General features: G+C 48.3%; 8 protein-coding genes across 8 annotated transcripts; 2 read left to right on the top strand and 6 right to left on the bottom strand.

Moving 5' to 3' along the window:
* Nucleotides 1-484: 484 nt before the first annotated feature.
* Nucleotides 485-2041, top strand: BKA55DRAFT_523932 (Alpha/Beta hydrolase protein; the record flags this gene model as incomplete). Its single annotated transcript, XM_046188680.1, has 1 exon — nt 485-2041. One exon carries the CDS (start codon nt 485-487, stop codon nt 2039-2041), a length of 1557 nt encoding a protein of 518 aa, XP_046043912.1.
* A 1945-nt stretch (nt 2042-3986) lies between these two features.
* On the bottom strand, nt 3987-4869 carry BKA55DRAFT_598258 (uncharacterized protein; the record flags this gene model as incomplete). Its single annotated transcript, XM_046196211.1, has 4 exons — nt 3987-4237; nt 4328-4417; nt 4474-4597; nt 4738-4869. 4 exons carry the CDS (start codon nt 4867-4869, stop codon nt 3987-3989), a joined length of 597 nt encoding a protein of 198 aa, XP_046043911.1.
* Nucleotides 4870-5420: 551 nt separating this feature from the next.
* BKA55DRAFT_695672 (short chain dehydrogenase) lies at nt 5421-6350 on the bottom strand (the record flags this gene model as incomplete). The annotated part of the gene is made up of 4 exons (XM_046200182.1): nt 5421-5687; nt 5751-5858; nt 5915-6157; nt 6216-6350. 4 exons carry the CDS (start codon nt 6348-6350, stop codon nt 5421-5423), a joined length of 753 nt encoding a protein of 250 aa, XP_046043910.1.
* Nucleotides 6351-6965: 615 nt separating this feature from the next.
* On the top strand, nt 6966-8001 carry BKA55DRAFT_598257 (NADP-dependent oxidoreductase domain-containing protein; the record flags this gene model as incomplete). Its single annotated transcript, XM_046196210.1, has 2 exons — nt 6966-7034; nt 7102-8001. 2 exons carry the CDS (start codon nt 6966-6968, stop codon nt 7999-8001), a joined length of 969 nt encoding a protein of 322 aa, XP_046043909.1.
* Nucleotides 8002-8298: 297 nt separating this feature from the next.
* On the bottom strand, nt 8299-9439 carry BKA55DRAFT_598256 (uncharacterized protein; the record flags this gene model as incomplete). Its single annotated transcript, XM_046196209.1, has 3 exons — nt 8299-8745; nt 8809-9095; nt 9133-9439. The coding sequence occupies 3 exons, from the start codon at nt 9437-9439 to the stop codon at nt 8299-8301; spliced, it is 1041 nt and encodes a 346-aa protein (XP_046043908.1).
* Nucleotides 9440-10551: 1112 nt separating this feature from the next.
* On the bottom strand, nt 10552-11596 carry BKA55DRAFT_695669 (amino acid permease/ SLC12A domain-containing protein; the record flags this gene model as incomplete). The annotated part of the gene is made up of 3 exons (XM_046200181.1): nt 10552-11259; nt 11386-11486; nt 11539-11596. The coding sequence occupies 3 exons, from the start codon at nt 11594-11596 to the stop codon at nt 10552-10554; spliced, it is 867 nt and encodes a 288-aa protein (XP_046043907.1).
* Nucleotides 11597-12935: 1339 nt separating this feature from the next.
* Nucleotides 12936-14061, bottom strand: BKA55DRAFT_598254 (uncharacterized protein; the record flags this gene model as incomplete). Its single annotated transcript, XM_046196208.1, has 5 exons — nt 12936-13100; nt 13166-13501; nt 13559-13592; nt 13623-13651; nt 13702-14061. The coding sequence occupies 5 exons, from the start codon at nt 14059-14061 to the stop codon at nt 12936-12938; spliced, it is 924 nt and encodes a 307-aa protein (XP_046043906.1).
* A 1920-nt stretch (nt 14062-15981) lies between these two features.
* Nucleotides 15982-18936, bottom strand: BKA55DRAFT_710628 (uncharacterized protein). Its single transcript, XM_046200788.1, has 4 exons — nt 18029-18936; nt 17856-17974; nt 17378-17803; nt 15982-17290 (listed from the first exon to the last, which is right to left on the bottom strand). Exons 1-4 carry the CDS (start codon nt 18556-18558, stop codon nt 16095-16097), a joined length of 2271 nt encoding a protein of 756 aa, XP_046043905.1. The 5' UTR covers nt 18559-18936; the 3' UTR covers nt 15982-16094.
* Nucleotides 18937-18941: the final 5 nt, after the last annotated feature.

Raw genomic sequence — 18941 nt, 5'->3', positions numbered from 1 at the left:
CCCCCACGGGGTACGGGGTACGGGGGGAGATAGGGGGTAACTGAGCTGGGGTCAAATGCCGAATATTTCGGAACTTGTGCGGGGAGATTGGCACGTATTCCGATAGGCTCAAAATGGTGCCTACCGAGCTGACCATAGGATGTGAGTATTCTGCTTCGGGCTTCGGTGTTGTAGAGTTTCCCAAATGGAGTAGGCTTTGGAGCCTAAAGTTGTCGATTCGATGGAAAGCTATGTGCTTTCCCACGGTATAATAGACCTTGTAGAAGCCCCCAGACTTTTGCTCGTCGCACAACTTCACTGAGGTATTCTTCTCATACGATCAAATTCACCTCTTTCTACACTCATCATGACATCCGAAGCCATCAAAGACATCCAGAATCTCAACAAGATGGGCGTTCATCCTTTCTATTGGAGAAAGGGTCTCGACCCTGAGGAAGGCAAACATCCTGGCCTCCGAATCAATCAGAAGGAGGTTGCGGATGGTATGGAAGTCACCTGGGATGTACCTGTCCCCATGAGTGATGGCATCAAGATATATGCCGACATTTTCCGTCCTGAAGGTGCAAAGGGCAAACTTCCCGTCATTCTCACCATGAGTCCATATGGCAAGCACGGGCCCAAGACGTTCGCCATATTCCCTGGCTCTGGAGTCCCTGATGGATGGGTCTCAAAGTATGCAGCCTGGGAGGGAGTCGACCCTATCACTTGGACCAAGAAGGGCTACATCGTTGTGAATGGCGATAGCCGCGGATCTTGGGGATCAGAGAGTAACCTGGAGATCTTCAGCAAGCAGGAGAGCAAGGACGGCCATGATCTGATCGAATGGCTGGGCACACAGCCCTGGTCCAACGGCAAGGTCGGGATGGTCGGAGTCTCGTACCTTGCCATCATTCAATGGGGAATCGCAGCGACCAAGCCCCCGCATCTTGCCTGCTTCATGCCCTGGGAGGGATTCACAGACCTCTATCGGGACTACAGTCACCACGGCGGTATCCCTGAGACCAAGTTTATGGACTTTACCATGTGGTCTTGCCGTTGTGGCCCTAACTATGTCGAAGATTGGATCAAGAATCACGAAGAGCATCCACTGTACGACGACTACCACCGCTCCAAGGACAAGTACGAAACTCTTTCCAACATCACTGCGCCTGTCTATGCTGTCATTGACTGGGGTGACCACGGCATGCACACCCGCGGATGCCTCAACGGCTGGACAGGGGTTAGCTCCAAGGACAAGTGGCTTGAGATCCACGGCCGCAAGAAGTGGCGCTACTTTTTCGAGGAGGAGAGCGTTTCCCGACAAGATGCCTTCTTCAAGAAGTACCTCAAGGGAGAGGAGAGCGAGGTTGATAGCTTTCCTCGGGTGAGGATGGAGGTCCGGGACCGGGCGTGGCAGGGAATGTTTCGAGGTGAGAACGAGTGGCCTCTGGCTCGCACCAAGTACACAAAGTGCTATCTTGACTCGGGGTCGATGCAGCTCGGGCCGAATGAGCCGGAAGAAACGTCAGTCGCGTCTTACGAGTCCACTGTGCAGGACAAGTGTGTGCACTTTACGCACGAATTTACCAAGGACACGGAACTTACGGGAGGCATGCGGCTCAGGCTCTACGTTTCGACGGAGAAGGGAGACGACATGGACCTGTTTGTGCAGCTGGACAAGATTGGTGTCGACGGTAAGGTTGCACCGTTTGTGGCTTTCTCCATGGTCGACGATGGACCTCTTGGCCTCGGCTGGCTTCGTGTCAGCCACCGAGAACTTGTTATCAACCGCAGCACCACTGATAGACCTTGGCATCCTCACACCAGGCGGTTGCTTCTTCAACCGGATGAAGTTGTCCCAGTCGACATTGAGATCCTCCGCACATCGACGCTGTTCCGCCCCGGTGAGACATTGAGGATCAAGATACAGGGTAACGACTGCTTCCGACAGTCGACACCGGATGTAGTGCAGTTCCACGAGCGAACTGTCAAGCAAGGCAAGCACTACATATACTCGGGCTCTTCTTACGAGTCGTATCTAATGCTTCCCATCATTGACTAAATGGAGGGAGCTTTCTCGCGCAGCCTCTATGGGTGATGTATGCTTAGTTCAATTAGATACTGCAATCAGTGCCGCTAAATTCACACAGACTGGACATTAAGTAGCTATTGCTCTCAGAATGGACTATATCTCATACATGACGCCATGAAATGGGTGTAACCATACATGCAAGTCTGGTGATTTACATACGGATGTGCAATCGGTTGCTGGATGCTCCATCTATATGTCGGTGAAGACCCATATTGCATTTTGTTGTTCCAAGGCACAGAAGTGTTAGCACCGCCATGTCATCACGATCGGAGCTCTGGAAAGTGTTAGTCTAAATGTGAGCGAACTCCTCGGAACTATACCAAAGAGACTAAAACCGCCGGACCGAGAGGTAAATTCTCCTTTGGGGCGGGGTACGGTTGCGTTGAATTAATTTTCAAAGGTGAGAGGGTAGTGAGGGTTGTCTTTCGCCAGGGCACTTCTCTCGGTGTTTAGCCCCGCCAATGACTCGTGCGACTTTGATGGACAGGCCATAATGTGATGTTTTGGCGCAAACCAGCAGCACATTACGTTGAAATCTATCTTACGGTGCGATAGTTCAGGAATGACAGACATTGCTTCAACGTGAGCAGTGGCACAGTGAACTAAGAATCCCCTTTACGCCAACTTCTGCCGTCATTGCAGGGTGCAATGGCGCAGCGACGTGGAATATTGGGGCATTATAGATACAAAAGGTACTGTACCACGAGGCAGGGAGCAGACTCTCGTGACTTTCAATGCCTTGCCTTCCAATGTTGGATGCATAGAGTTAGACCGTCTCCAAAGCTGCCCGCACAAACCTTACACATGGATGAAGGGCAATCATCCATGGCAGCATCTCTAAAAAGCCGTCTAATCCGCAGTCCTGCTTCGAACAAAATTGAGATAAAACAGGGGGTAACAACAGAGGAGAAAGCATTAGACAGCCGAAATCTTGTGATTATGGACGTCGGAAAAGTCGAGAAGTCCTCGGCTGGGTCGATAGACGACGGCCGCATGGGTGCTCCTTTCTTCAGGCTCCACCAGGGAATTTCAATTGCAGCACGCTCAATACAACATTGGGTAGGCACAGGGACATCTCGACAACTTTGCCCAGATTTGACTACAACTCATTAAGCCTTAGGTCGAAAGGCGGAGCCGTCAGATATTACGCATGTGAATGGATTCCTCCAGAGTATACATGGCTAACCCCCTTGCCTCTTCTGGCTGTCCTGACATCTGGATAGGCAATAAAGCTAGTCTTTTTACTGCTTCTGTATATGGTGTGGATGGGAGCTGGGGTTGCGTAAATAGTGAGTCTTTAAGAATAGCCATCAAACTGGTCATTGACAAGAGAGAATAAATATCAGATGAAATCCCTCCGGTAAGGGTAACCGAGTATTTAGACTATATTTAAATCATGTCTCCCCCGAGGTCATGAGTAGGCTTTCCTTTTAACTCTAGATATTTTCGTTCATAGAATAGACAGATACTTGTTCTACATGTAATAGGTTACTCCCAATAACTCTCTTAAACAGTGATTGCTAATTATGCCTTTCTTGTCAAGCTGAAGCTTAGAAGTCTCTTTGCCTTTGTTACCATGAGACTCTGCTGCTTTTTGCTCCCTCTCATTTTTGCTTCCCCTTTCTCTCAGCGCCAGTTGTGTAAAATAAGGGTACTCTTTAACACTTTACCATGTAGCAGCCATGGCGGTCTATCCAAGATGGGCACTGCTACGGGCGGACAGTTGTTGGGCTGGTCAATGGTCATTCACCTTTGGGAATTGAGCTATCTATACAGCTGGGGTTACGTTTACTCTCCAGTTGAACGCAATGGCTTGCAGGGGGAAACGTCCAGGTATGTCTTGCTTGGCGCCCCGTCGTGACAATAAGAATAACAAATGTATTTAAAAAACTTTGTAGTAGCATGATTTCCCCCCTCAGCCCAACTTCTTAGAATACGTAAAATTGGCGATGTCCGCGGGTTTTGCAAGGCGGACCCGGCTGGCACTTATTTCTGGCCGCGTCAGAATTTGCTCGTAATGCGGAGCCAGGACAGATGAGCCAATGCTGCCATTCTTTGCTGCTATTTCATCATGCTCAACTCGGAATGCGAGCCAGACCTCGTTGAAACGAACATTTGTATGGTCCAATTCTCGACAAACGACAGTCGCCAGGGAGTATAGAGCCCCTTGGCTAATTGCCGTAACACCAGCCCACAGGAAATGAGATGGTCAGCCGGAATAGATCGCTTCGGTTGGAGTTGGCCGGTAACTTACACCACTATCACTTGCGGCTCCTGTCACAAGGGTCCATGTGCTCTTTTCATAATCCTGCTCAAGCAGGTACGGGACTGTCGCTCGGTAGGCGACTTGAACAAGTAAGACGTGTTCAGCTACAGGGTACGCTATGTGATAGCAGACTCACAAAAATTGGCGTCAACATTGACATTCATGGCCCTTCGAAACGCTTCTGTACTTAGGTCTGTGATGCGGGGAGTAAGGTCGAAAGTTCCGACTGTCACGTTGTTAACATTGGCCCATGACCTCGACTCTAAATTCACGTACCTGACGAGTAGACATGGTGGAAGGATGGCAGTTGTCCTTCCAGCACGCGTTGAACAACGCCTTGGACACTGTCTGGGGACGTGACATCGGCCTCTGCGAATGTTATGCCCTTGGATGTTCCGACGGTTCGAATCAACTTGTTGGTGCTGGCTTTGTTTCGTACTACGGCAATGACATTTCGGCCAGTGTTGAGGGCAGCCCGGACAGCAGATACGCCAATGTTGCCAGTGGCCCCGATTACCAGAACGGTTTCCATGATCATTGTCTGCCTAGCGCATCATTAAGAATTTGACCGGTATTCTGATGAAATTTTCATCAGCAAAGCGTAGTCATACACTATAGCTTGTTGCCACAAACCAATACTGAAACCGGTTTGCAGATTTAATTTAGGTAATGCTATGTTGGGACCGCGCGGCTCATCTGAAAAGCCTCACTACCTCCGGGGAGTTAGGATAAGACTGCCTAATCTCTCCAACTCCGTCCTCGCCCCACTTAGAGACGAGTAATGTTGCACCGTCTTACGTTAGTAGTTGGAGCTTATTTGGACGCTTCCAGCCATGCCAGTAACACCTGCGCCCTCCCTTGGCGCCTTGTGTGCATTGATCGTGCCTGAGCTACATATTTAGTATGCTTAGTATACTGACATATTTCTTCTTAATGAGGCTGGGAGTCTTTTGCCAGTACTGGTTTCTTAATACGTTTAGGCCATCACCTTAACAAATGTTCAAACATGCTCTCAAAGACTTCCTCTGTATTTGATACGAAATTCTATCTGGCTATACACCGACCAATCAACAATTCGCCTGCTCACTGCGCATACAACCCTCCATCAACATTCAGAATCGTGCCAGTTGCATAGTCATTGTTCAGCAGAAAGCTGATACCCTTTGCAATGTCGATAGGCTCACCCATGCGTTTCATGGGAAACATTGCAGCAAGACTCTCCTCGCTATAGGAACCTGAATCGATAGCATTTTGGATAAGATCTGTTTTGATCGCTCCTGGGGCAATGGCGTTGATCCTTACCCCCTCGGTGGCGTAATCTATAGCAACGCTCTTGGTAAGTCCAACCACCTGCATAAGGAAAAGCAATAAGTTAGAAGTAGTCGTCAAGAAACTATCCAAGAAGAGACTCACCGCATGCTTGGTTGCGGAATAGCTGGCGCTTGCTCGAACGCCGTTCAATCCTGCCATGGATGCAAGGTTGACGATGCTGCCGGACTTTTGCGGGAGCATTTGCTTGAGCTGAGACACGTATCCTCAGTATAAAACGCTAGTACTGGTGGCAAGGCTGAACTCACTTGATATTTCATGCACCAGAAAACACCCATTATGTTGGTGCGGATCATCTTCTCAAATTCTTCGGCTTTCAAGTCGACAAATGGCGCGACATCAGTGGCGATGCCAGCATTGTTGACGCAACCATCTAGCTTGCCGTAGATCCTGACGGTCTCATCCACAAGCTTGCGGATGCTGTCTTCAACGGAGACGTCACATTTGACGAAAGTCGCTTCTCCCCCAGAAGCCTTGATGTCCTCAACAACCTAGCATGATCTTCAGCAACTAGAAGTTTGATGAATGATGACACTCTTGCGAACTCACCTGTTTACCTGCATTCTCATTCCTTCCAGACACGACGACTCTCCATCCTTCACTGGCAAGGAGGACTGCTGTCTCTTTTCCGATGCCGGATGTGCCGCCGGTGACAATAGCAACTCTAGAAGAAACTGTCGACATGATGAGAAGCGTGAGTGATAATCTCGTATAGAAATATTTCAATTTAAGAACGGTGTGAAGCTGAGGGTGTAGATAATCTGATGCAGAGCTACTTTTAACAGCCTTATATGCTGGGACAAGCTTTCAACCTAGTTATCCCCTTTTTTCCCTTCTAATATCACTCCCGATCAAGGCTATGGGCGGCGTTAAAGCATACTCGGGGAGTTAAGGGCATGTTTATGCATTTTGTGAGCCTTAACGCCGAAAACCTTATTGATGTGCAGGTTGGTGATGCTTAGGCCAGCACCGTAACCGTGCATTTCAGCGCTTTTCAGGAAGCGGGGACTGTGCAAGCCAGCTTGGCCCCTGTGTACAGAGCCAGTTCCCCACCTAGGGCACTAGCACATCGGCAGTTCAGGTTGTGGACATTCTTACTCCGTAGTATGCCTGGTCATGCAGTATTTCGGGTTTACGGAGATAAATCAAGCGTAAATACTATGTTGCAGATGGACTGGTGTTCCAGGTTACTCTGAGTTTAAATGGGCCAACTCAGTCCAACGCAACACATCCTCTGGAATACAGTCGCAGATAACACCTTTAGCATCACCTTGGGATTAAGTGATAAAAGCCAATACTATGGAGAAGACGAAACTGCCGATTATTCTTGGTGCCATGACAATTGGCAAGGCAGGCAAGTTTTCTACAGTCCCAGACACGTTAACTCATACTGACGCATACAGGAGTTGAACAAACACGCATTCATGACCCATAGGACGTTGCAGCATTTCTCAATGTGTTCCAAAACCACGGCCATAACCAAATTGATACGGCTCGCTACTACGGAAATGGTTCCTCTGAGGAATATCTTGGCGGCACGAATTGGCAAGGACGGAAACTTGTTATGGCAACCAAGGCTTACCCATTTGGAACCCCTGGCCTGACTTACCAACCAGACGACCTGAGAGCCAATCTCCTGAAATCTTTGAAAGCTCTTAAGACCAACAAGGTGCATCTGTATTACCTGCATGGCCCGGATCGTAATACACCGTTCGAGGTTACACTCCGTGCACTCAACGAGCTGCATCATGAGGGATACTTCAACCACCTCGGAATCAGCAACTTCATGGCTTGGGAGGTTGCAATGATTCAAGAGATCTGCATCAGGAACAACTGGATCCGGCCTATGGTTTATCAGGGTCTGTACAACGCCATTCACCGTGGTGTTGAACCTGAGCTTTTCCCCTGCCTCAGACACTATGAAATGTCTTTTCATGCCTTTAACCCCCTGGCTGGAGGCTACCTGACTTCAAGATATCGAGTTGGTCTCTCTGATGTCGAGCAAGGGTCCCGATTTGACCCAAATACCAGTCAAGGTCAGATATACCGAAGCCGTTACTGGAACGAGGCCATGTTCTCTGCGCTCGATGAGATCAGGCACGCAGTTGGACAGCACAGTATCACAGAAGCAGAATGTGCGCTACGCTGGATGATGCACCATTCCAAATTAAGCAAAGATCATGGCGATGCTATCATAATTGGCGCAAGTAGTATAAAACAGCTAGAAGAAAATCTGAGGTACTTGGAGCTAGGACCCCTGCCGGACGACGTGGTGGCGGTTTTGGATAGTGCGTGGACCAAAGCGAAGAAAACAGCTGGAAATTACTTTCATTAAATCATTAGACATGACAGCAATTCATTTCGCTGGTGGCGCGAGTTTGGCCATCTTCATCAATAGATAGTGCTAAATCAGATGAATCGTTTTGACTAGTTTAGCGATTGTTTCTCACAAGAATCATTGCATGCCTTTCATCCCAAATCTTTCCATTTGGCATGGCGGATGTATTGCTGTGAGTCTACGGGCTAGCTGGCCGTGGATATAGTAGAGATATTACACACAATATTTGCATAAAACGCCATGTCTCAAGTTTGCTTTAAGGTACCATCTGCATTTCAACTATACTAGAAAACACTAAATCAACTGCCTACATAATACACAACCCATCTCATCAGCACGACCTTTACCTCTGCGGAATGATGATCCCCCTGCGTAACCAGCTGGACGTGCCAAGTCTCGAAGGAATAACCAGCGGCTCTTCTGTACCCATCCTTTGTTCAAAAAGTCATTAGCGGTGTTTGGGAAGAAATCGACGACATCCAAGAGTACTTCATCATGAGCAAGCACCACAAAGATATCATCCCTCCCACCCGCTTCCTGAAACTTCACAATCGTTCGTCTAGTCTCCTCCTGGTCATGGTGAATAGGACCCGCAGGGCAGTAGAAAGGCTTGTCTCTGCCTTTATCAGCGAGGAGCGCCTCGAATATCGCTCCTGGGCAGGGCGGCGCAGGTGTGCGGCCCAGCAATAAAGGGTTGGGCACGATACAATCGGGCAGTGGCAGCTGGGGGCTGGGGCGAAGCTATCCACCATGGTGGCAAGTATCCCCTCCCATCAGAATGAAGCTATCCGGATTGGAAGACACCCTGGCGAAGCCAGAGATGTGCCCAACGGCATGCCCCGGAGTATCAAGAGAGTAGAAGCACCCGTCGCCGAAATAGTCAAATGCAGGGAAGCGGCCGACTTTAGGTCCAGTATCAGAGAATTCAAGTTCGTACAAATCGCGTCCCATGAGGTCCTTTTCGTTGATCGTAGAGTTCCTGATGGTAGGGTAGCATGGGAGGAGATTTTGCTTGAAGCCAGGACCGACGATGAGCTTGGTGTTTTTCTCAAACCGGCTAGGATTTCTAATGTGGTCAAAACTGCTAATGACTCTAAACCACTGCCTCGACAGATTCAAGATTTACACCTCCTTCTTCGAGTATATCTCGAATGTCCTTTTGGACAGAAATGTTGGCGAGCTTTAGCTGTTGCTGGAGAGCTGGTGGTGACGAGGTTTCCCAATCCTTTCTCACGGCGAGATCATAGATTATCGTGCGATCCAGCCGTTTATTGTGGATGAGGAATGAGTATGAAGGTAGTATGAGGGAATCGTGGCCAGGATACTGAGGTTTCATGAATGCTTGTGGCGGAACTCCTTTGATCATCGTTGTGCTGTCGATGATGGATACCGAAACGCTATTGGCGGAGTTTGGGATATTGAAAATGTCAGTCATCGTCCTCTCTCTTTCTCTATAATCCTGTCCTTTGAGTGCAACACGGATATATAAGAATAACATTTAACAGTGTTTATGAGTATGATTCTTGTTGGCAAGCGCCATATTTAAATTGTGTTTATCAGTCACTTAGCTGAATGCGTAGTGATATCGCCTGACCGTTAACCCCGTCCTTAAATCCAGTGTCCGCATTGGCCTGCAGACAGGCCACAAGCTTAACTGTGGTGAAATACGCCGTGCTGTCAACTCCGCCCCTAAGTCCTGTATTTGCATTGGCCTGTGGCTAGGAAAGTCCGCTCCCGGCTTCGGAAAGTCCTTCGTTCCTGTTTGTTTGTTATAACCAGGCTAAACAGGGCATATAGACTTAAGCCTTCCTTTACCAGCACGTGAAGATACACATGAAAAGCTATTCCTCATTTTTTAACATATTATGCCAGTTTGTAAATAGGCCTTCTATTACATGGAATATCCTTTCTGAAGGTAACATTAGGTCTATATAGATATATAATTATATATGTACAGTGTCATGTCTTGGTCTACATAACCTCAGGCCAACCTGATGTCTTTACTTGCTGATGTACCCGGAGACTAACAAAACGCTCGAACCCAGTATCAACGATCTTGATCATCAACTCGACCAGTGTCAATATCAGCTTCACCAGGCCTGAAAGATGTAGGCCGAAAGATAAGCCTGTGACCAATCCAAAGCAGAACGAGAAGAATGAGACTGAGGTAGTTAATAAAGAAATCGACAACCTTTAAGTGCGGAATAAAAGCAGTAAATCCTTGAGTAAACATAATGAGGACGTTAAAAAATATGCCATAGTAGGAAAACTATGGCTGCCAGAAAGCCTTGTATGGTAAGGTATCATGGCTGATTTCCCGAGCTTTCAATGTGTTCATAAAGGCTAGGTGGCAAGCATTGAGTGATGCCCAGGTGACGAAGCCAGCCAGACCAACCATCTGCATTAACCATTCGAAAACGGTACTTCCAGTATTTGACACATTCAAAAAGCCCAAGAGACCAAAAAGGGACGTGAACAGCAAACTCCAGTACGAACTCCCGATTTCGTGGTCTTGGTAAAGATGCGAAGGGCGAAGCCCTCCTGTTCCTAGCCAATCAAAGTCCTGCTAGCAGTGTAAACGTTGGAATTGGCAGCCGAGAGAACCACAGTAAGGAAGACCGAGTTGATGAGTGATGGTAAGACCTTGACGCCAGCTCGCTTGGCTGCAAGGACCAAAGGTGACGCGTTGGCGTTGGTGCCGCTCGCACCACCCTCAGCGCTTGCAGTGAGACGATGGTCGTTGGGAGGAACAATGATACCGATAAATACTACGGTGAAGACGAAGAAGAATGCTATGCGATAAAACACTTTCCGGATCGCAGAGGGGATGGCTTTTCGTGGATTCTCTGCCTCACCGACGGCCATACCAATAAGCTCCGTTCCTCCATAAGCGAACCCAGCTTTGATCATGACGGCCCACAACCCGACGAATCTGGCAAGTGCAGGGTTGTCTTTGATCAAGTATTCATTAAATGGCCCAGGTTTCACCCAGTAGCGGAAACCAAAGTATCCCTCAGCACCAACTCCAGCATTAATGCAAATGGCAAAGATCATGAAGCCGATGATTGTCAGTACCTTAACGCTTGATAGCCAAAACTCGATCTCACCGTAGAAGGTAACCCGGAGCAGGTTAAGTGCAACTATCAGTACCCAGAAAACAGCAATGAAAATAGCGATTGGGATAGAGTTCTCCCAATATTGTATGATCAGGCCGGTGGCTGTTAACTCTAGCGCAAATGTCGTTACCCAAGAGAACTAATAGATCCAGCCCAAGGCGAATCCTAGGCTGGGATCTATGAGCCTTGCGGCGTACGGGGCAAATCTTCCAGGAATAGGAAGATAGGTTGCGATCTCTCCCAGCGATGTCATCACGTAACAGACTATCGTGCCAACAAACACAAAGGCGAGCATGGCTCCGACAGGACCGCCATAGGATATTTCTGATCCACTTCCAATGAAGAGACCAGTGCCAATGGTGCCACCTAAGAAATGTTGGTAAGAGGGTCCCGTTCCTATGACTTGGCTACATGTTACGAACCGATGCAATCATTTGTAAGTGCCGGCTTCGAAGTCGACGTTGTAGGCCAGGCATTTGGGGCCGTTCATTTATAATTTGCTGTTCCCCATTACCGATGTCAAAGTCGGTTTGGGGTTAGTCCGTAGAATCCTTCAGCATTGTACTATCTTGGCCGTGCTTCTCCATTCTGACTGTCGTGGTGATATTTGTTGCAAGGTAGGCAAAGGATAAAGACGATGGTGAAAGTAGAAGAAGAATGGGGTCCCGGAGCTGATGCTGCATTCAACAAAAGTTCGAGTCTGCCTGTCACAAATGACTGAATCCTTTACCAAGATCTAATCGCGGGGCCCCAGATATCATCGCCTGGCTTCGGGCCATGTAGAGCCACGCGGCAAATATCTGAGCTGGTATTCGCTCGGGCCCTTTGCTGGTAGACGGCCCGAGATACACCCACACTATCAAGTAACGGCCCGTGGTATACATCGAGTCACTATGATACTGTATGTATATTGCTTGTACCAGCTCAATTCCTTTCTCCGCGGAAGAATTACGTCTTCAGTTGATTGAATGCGTTGATAACCGGCAAAGCACCATGGATTTGGAGCTGGGGTGGCGGACTTCTCCATTGGCGGGTCTTGGAGGCAGACCTGGTCATCTTCTGAAGAGTAGGGTAGAATGCCCCGTCTTGAACTCCTCATGACGGTTAAGTTCTTTTATCTACGACTTAAATTTGATCCGTATTGATGAGTCACCAAATTTCAGTCAGGACGAACAATGAACCGCGCCATATGATGTAGTGAGTCAAAGCATCGACTCCTCATCGGGTGCATGCCCGCTTTGTGATGATTCAAAACTGTATGTGGCCAGGAGCAAAAGGCTAGGTGTGATCGTGCTACCCTCAGTCGTCAGCGGTATCGATCGTTCCGTGCATTTAAAGGCGGTACATTGACTTCAGCGTAAATCTCACCCTTGCTGCATATCTATAAAAGATCTTCAGTACGGTAACATATACATAATGGTAGAGATGGTTTTCACAATATAAACGGCAAGCTAGAAGCTAAAACTAAAGCTCTCCATTACTCCATCTCAATGCTCTCATGCTCACACAATTTTGAGTTTTCTAATTGCATTGCAGTAAGCTTGCCTATCACTGTGATCAGATTAAAGTTCTTATGCTTTGTAAGAAGCCTGTCAGCTTCCTTTCCGTTGGGCGATCAGTCATCTGGGTGAGTCATGTTACTTCTGAGAGAAGTCAAATCAGTCGGGTTGCTGGGTGTTTGCAAAAGTTCCAATCAATATACAAGGTTCACACGAAAGCTTGGACACAGCGATTGCGCTTATTATATCGTGAAAATTCAGCCCATTCTCAAGACTTTGTCTACCGTTGACATGAAAACATGTTACCATCCAACTCTTATATGGTGTACTCTTCCAGCTGTTCCAGGCCACCTTCACATATGTACACTCCTTTGAGGTCACCCATTGTCCGTCTTGTGATGAACTCGTGGCTAGGTATCTCGGGAAGACATTTACCCGCATCTAGTACGGGTTGAGCGTCTATCAGACCGCCTTTCAAACGCTTTGACGATCACATCATCCTCGGGACGACAGAAAAACACCAACCTTTGTCGGACCAATTCAGACTGCGTTCGGGGGAGGAACAACCCGATAAATATTGGATCGCAAGATGCCCGCGGTGAAAATGACCATAGGATCGCCCAGGTTCACGATGGCTGATCCGGGCACTGGCTTCATATAAAGCCATCGTCCATCTGTAGGCATGCGGATGTGCAGTCCTCCCAGCCAATTGAACAGGACCGTAAGTGTTCCAAAGTCCATATGCTCCCCGCCCTTGGCCCTCTTTTCGTTATATGGAATAGTGGCAGCTTGGGTGAAGCGAATATGATCCCCCGAGCGCCGGTTAAACCGATGCAGATTCTTTAGCGTACCAACGGGGAGCCCAAGGCTTTCTTTCAGGCACTCCAATATGGTATCAGTAGCACGGCGATAGTCACGCGTATACTACAGGAGTTGGACCCGTGCTTCCAGATCAACGGATGGACAGGAAACCCTTGGCTATCTTAAGCAAAATCGTCCTTGCGGATCTGTATTTCCAAAAGTTCTTAGCATCTAACGTCAAAAGGTTTCCCATATAGGAACAGAGGCAAGTAAGAACAAACATTGTAACTCTCGTTCCGCTTGAGTCCACCATCGGCGTCTGGGAACGTGGTCTCCATGGCTCTATAAGAGAAATAAGTCTTCAACCTGGCATTGAAGACCTCTTTTTCTTCCTTCGGCAATTGAAAGGATTGTTTTTGCAAAAGTTGAAGACTTTCAGCTTGCTGGATGATCCTTTCGCCCAGGCTAGATCTCACCATGTCTATGTAGAAGAAGCCAAGCTCCCTTGAAGCTTGAAAAAGATGGGCAAACTCATCCTTGTCTCCCTTTTTAAGCTTGGCAAGGGAGATAGACACCAACGGCGCCGTGCCGACACCGTCTGGAAAGGGCGGATACTCGTGGTGTGAAGTGACAGGGCTCATCTTAAAAGTCGGGATCAACAGATAGGCAAAACTTTGAGACGAGGTTTCATTTGTCAGATCAGAGACCAGTGTGGTTGCTTGGCTGGTGTTCTTGATCTTGTTTAAATGATTCCTTCTCATATCGCAAGGGCAAGTACTCTAAACACTGTTTACAGTTCCTAAGCCGAGGCGGGCTAGGGCTGCCCGTAAGTGCATGGCGCCGCGTCTTACCAACTGGGTCCCCTTCCTGAGCACGATATTACATGTTACTGTGCTATCTGGTTCGATGAGTATCACTCTTGGTTCCCTATCTTGCGCCAACCCTCGGTCTCGGAAATCTGTCAACAGCATGCTCATGGCCAAAGGGAACCCGTTCCGGTTGTTCTCAAGGCCATCCGTGCTGTCATCCTTACAACGCAGCCAACAGGTCCCGAGCCGGACATCTCCGTGGAAAAAGACCGACTTTCGATGTTCACCGACGGGATCATAACCAACTCCATTCATAACCTGTCTCTTTCATCTCTTCAGCCACTCCTTATCCTGACAATTCCAATTTTTGGCTCGGGTCGCATGACAGAGTTTTACAACATAATGGGAATTTGCATCAGGTAATACAAAGTCTTATCCCGTTTTTCATTTCCTTCGTTGCTGAACGAGACAGAATAAGCATGCAGCTTGGCCTACGAGATTTGGTCGATTTTCATGGCAGTAATTTTGGCGTCGCTTCTGCAATACCACTACGAATGCTCTCATTTCCTTTGACAGCCGTGGAACGAGAAGAAAAAGTTCGCGCTTTCTGGATGATGGAGGCGTTGAACTCCGTGTCTACTCTTGGTGTTGCATGGAATTTATCTGTATACCGCCCCAAGCCCGGAGCCGCCGTACCTTGCGACGACGAGATCTGGGACAACCCTGAATTAATGATGGATACCTACCTCTTTGGCAGCTCAGTAACATCATCTTCATTTTCTCTTTTCGCCAGCTTGGCAACTGAGAGGCTGTGGCAGCTTCATCAATTCTTACAAGAATCGTACAGCCCGGAGTCTTCCACAGATCTCGACGGCAGAAGAGCAAACTGTGATATGATTTATCGGCGTTTGATATCTTGGAAGGCCGAGTTTGAAGGGATACTTGCTTACAGTTCACCCCTCTATTCGGATCCGTTTCTGCTTAACAACAGCGCCAGCCCAACTCAAGGCCAACATCCAAACAGCATCCTCATACTGTGCACTATACACAGCGCTGTCATCTCATTACACCAGCGGCCCATATTGCCGATCACTGGCGCATCTGGATCAAACCCACTTTGGCCTTCAGCTTGTGAACGTTGCTTGGCGACCTGCGATGAGATGGTCGAAGTTATACGAGGTGCAAGCGATAAAACACTCGAAACAATGAACCCCCATATCTTGTCATGTGTTATTGTTGCGGCTCGTTTCTACATTATATACTCTCAGGCGATCGGTACGGCCGTACCAGAGAAGCTTTATCTCCTCATCTACTCATTCCACGTTGCCGCGAAACGATGGCCACTCGCCAGAGACTTTAACTATGTGCTGGAATCTGCTGTCAGCGAGTGTTGGTCTGGCCAAAACACATCCCGCTCTCTACCCGCCGAGTTCTATGACTTGCAGTGCTTGGCTTGGGATATTTACAATGCACCAAGACGTTGGAGTTACTTTGCTAGATCTAGTCAAGTTACCAAAAGCATATCTCAATATATAAAAGCCTAAACTTGGAAGAAATTTCTACCATGCTTAATTGCGGTAAACTGGGCTCATCACTGTCGCAGGTACTGATAGGCCGTGAAGTTCAAATTAGCTCTTGAGCTTATGCTTGTGGCTTGTAAATCATCCTATAGAGAGTCAATCTCGTATACCAAGATGCAATATGCCGATTTCATACGCAGTGGGCTGCTTCGCAACATGTCAATAATCCCTCCTCCAAGCACCAATAGAACTGAAACCATCCCGATTCAATTCACCTTTTGACTTAGCATCCCCTCACCGCTGTTTTCCAACACACCTGAAAGGTAATCTGAACCAGAGCCGATTTTAAATGCTATGATTACTACCTTGAAAATAATGCTGCGTGATATCCGGCTTTCCTCCCGGTAGCATCATGCGAAAGGGCCAGCCTTGCGAATGGTATATATCTCCGGCTACCCTCTGAACCCAAGCCGTAGGCACAACAGGAATCCAGAATTCGCATTTCTCGCTTGCTAAGATTTTCAGCCCTGTTGTCCATGAGAGACGAGCACCGTCCTTCTCCCCGATCGAGAGCTGTGCGTGAGCCAAGGACAAGTGGCACACGGCGGCTATAAACCCACCACTTGAACCGAGAGGATGCATGTGACTAACTTGTTCAAGCGCGAATGTCCAGCGCAGCATGGCTTCACCTGGCTCTAGCCTAAGATGGGCTATCCGTGCTGACGCCAGTAGTATCCTCATGTGTAGCTGTTGGTCGTGAATATCGTCTGGGCAAGGAGGCAGATCACCCAATAACTCCTGGAGTGTTGACTCTGCTGTGTCTAACCTTCTCAGCCCGATATTGGCCTCTACCAGTGCCAGAACAAGTCTTCGAAATCCACGACGCATGCGGTCACATGTGTTAATACGCTCAAGTTCCGGTTCGAGTATCTCAATCGCTTTGAGGTACTCCCCCTTCTCGCAGTACACATCAGCTAATCTACCAAGCAAGACTCGACGTGAATTCGCAGGTATAGGCCTGATTAGTCCCAGTGATAGAAACTGCTCTAGGGAACCTCTAGCTGCATCAAAATCACCGATGGACTGGAAGTATCGCGCGGCTGTGCTCTGGAGCCGAAAAGTTACTTCCATGTCCAGAGTTGATAACGGCTGCTCCGCCTCCCACTTATAGGCAAATGAAGGCACATCATTGTCGTAGCACTTGATCTTGTTTTCCATCTGGGAAATATGAATACGACCCTCAAGTGCATGGTCCCGACGGGTACTTGGGCGCGGCCCACGCCACAGAAAGTCGCGTATATGTGCTTCCGACTTGGCAAGTTCTCCATCAACTCGATGGAGTATGCTGCGAAAGAGCACAGCCGAGGCATGGAGATAGTAAGGCATTGGCTTTCGCAACAGGAGTTTGGCCTGCTTGACGGCAGCATGGCGGATGGCAACCGAGTCTCTCTCGCCAAAATACAGAACGGTCTCGATAACGTGGGTCCTGAGGGAAGCTGATATCTTGCATGTTTTTAGAAGCCTTTCAAGTATTGCCCACACTTCTTGTTTCAACGACGGTGACCCGAGAAACCCGTATCAGTGGTGATATACAACGTGCGGGGACAGATCCTACCAGTCCGTGTTACCCTCGTAGCACAGTGGGCAAACAAAGCAGATAAGCTTCAAAGCTGTAGTTTCGAGCTCTTCTATCGTTGGTGCGGGTAAGACTTCCGCGAAACTCGACATGAGTTCGGGGCTCAAGGACCAAGCCATGGTATTGTCTTCCCGGACTCGATCGGCAACCCACGGCCCTGCTATGGTCTCAGAGAGTTTTGCTTCGTCGCATAAAAGATCAACAAGATTAACGGGTAGGCCAAACTGAGCAGCACTGGTTTGTTCTACCTCGCCGTCGGCGTTCCAACGTCGTTGTGGCAAGCGAACACTCTTCAGCAAGATAGCCGGTATGTTGATGCCGCCAAGTGCGTACATTGCAAGGAATAACTGGTCTCTAGCAGGAATAAATGAAGTAAAATCGCCAAACAGATTGTGATATGGTATTGACAAAGAAGGGTCTGCAGGTACAATCAGTACCGCATCGTTGTTACTACATATGAGATTACTGACCGCAAAGTTGATTGATTACCAGGCGTTGTACAAGATCGTTGTAATTCTGAAATGTTGGATTGAGTGATAGTAAATGGCTGAATACTTCTTGGTCATCAATGCTGAGATATCTTTCATAACTACATAGCGTTAGCACTCTCGACTATTGCCAGTCTGAGGACATGGATCCGTACGTCGAAGGTGGGATGTTGAGTGGAAGCCAAAAGATTGCTCCTATATCGCCAAGTCTCTGTGATATTTGAACATACTTCCTGCCAGGGTTTCTCATATCGGTTAAATTTTGCACTCCAGGGAATACTTTAGCCACTTGAGGAGACGCCAGCACCTGAGCATCCAATTTAGAACGAAGAAATATTACAACGCAGGCAAGTCGCCGACGCAGTTCAAGATGAACCTGATCATCCGAGCCCGCCCAGAAACCATCTTCATCTTTGTCGAATCTTGAGCATACCCGATTGACAGGGGCGAGGTCAACCGAGTCTACAAAGAGGGCTTTGTCGGTTCGTTGGTATCGCGGTGTGATTTGATACTGCACTTGGCGACTGAGCGATTTAGCCTGCGCTAGAAATTGTCGCAGATCTCTCAGGTGGCGGTTTAGTGCAGGGATTAGGTCTTTGGCTTGGGCCTCGTTGTAGTCCTTTGCCAGGGTATGGATTGCGCTGCAGAGACAGCTTTCCATGGTGCAGTCTCGTGTGTCGTGCATTGGGTTAAGGCTCGTACATAGAAACGGTTGAGTCTCATTAAGCAAACTTTGCAGTGGATTGTCTTGCCACGCGCAGTGTTCGGGTCTGTTCACCGGTTAGTACAGTACGCGTGTTCGCTGACCTCACCCCAGTCGAGCCAATTATCAATCTACCCTGACATGACATCTTATCTGATCTTGTGGATCCTGTGACCACTGGTGGTTTGAATGTAACATTGTACCTGCTTTGATTCACTCTCAGCCATCTTGCTGTGAAAAATCCAATCCTGCAAACATCCCAGCTAGTTAGTTATCCAGGGGAGTGAACCCTAGGGCCCTCTCCACTGAAGGACAGAGGGGTAAAGTTCAAGTTCGAGTGTTTCTAGAGCAGGGGTTAATAAACA

This window comes from Fusarium redolens, assembly GCF_020744475.1.
Source record: "Fusarium redolens strain MPI-CAGE-AT-0023 chromosome Unknown BKA55scaffold_19, whole genome shotgun sequence".
In the NCBI taxonomy this organism is placed as follows: domain Eukaryota; kingdom Fungi; phylum Ascomycota; class Sordariomycetes; order Hypocreales; family Nectriaceae; genus Fusarium; species Fusarium redolens.
This window is presented reverse-complemented; position numbering and strand designations above follow the sequence as displayed.

What these genes read in the sequence shown, in the direction of transcription:
- BKA55DRAFT_710628 (XM_046200788.1), bottom strand. Translation starts at nt 18,558, where the DNA reads ATGCACGACACACGAGACTGCACCATGGAAAGCTGTCTCTGCAGCGCA. An exon ending in CTCAACATCCCACCTTCGAC is followed by an intron (nt 17,975 to 18,028) that starts GTACGGATCCAT and finishes AACGCTATGTAG; the next exon opens with TTATGAAAGATATCTCAGCA. An exon ending in TTGCCCACTGTGCTACGAGG is followed by an intron (nt 17,291 to 17,377) that starts GTAACACGGACT and finishes TGAAACAAGAAG; the next exon opens with TGTGGGCAATACTTGAAAGG.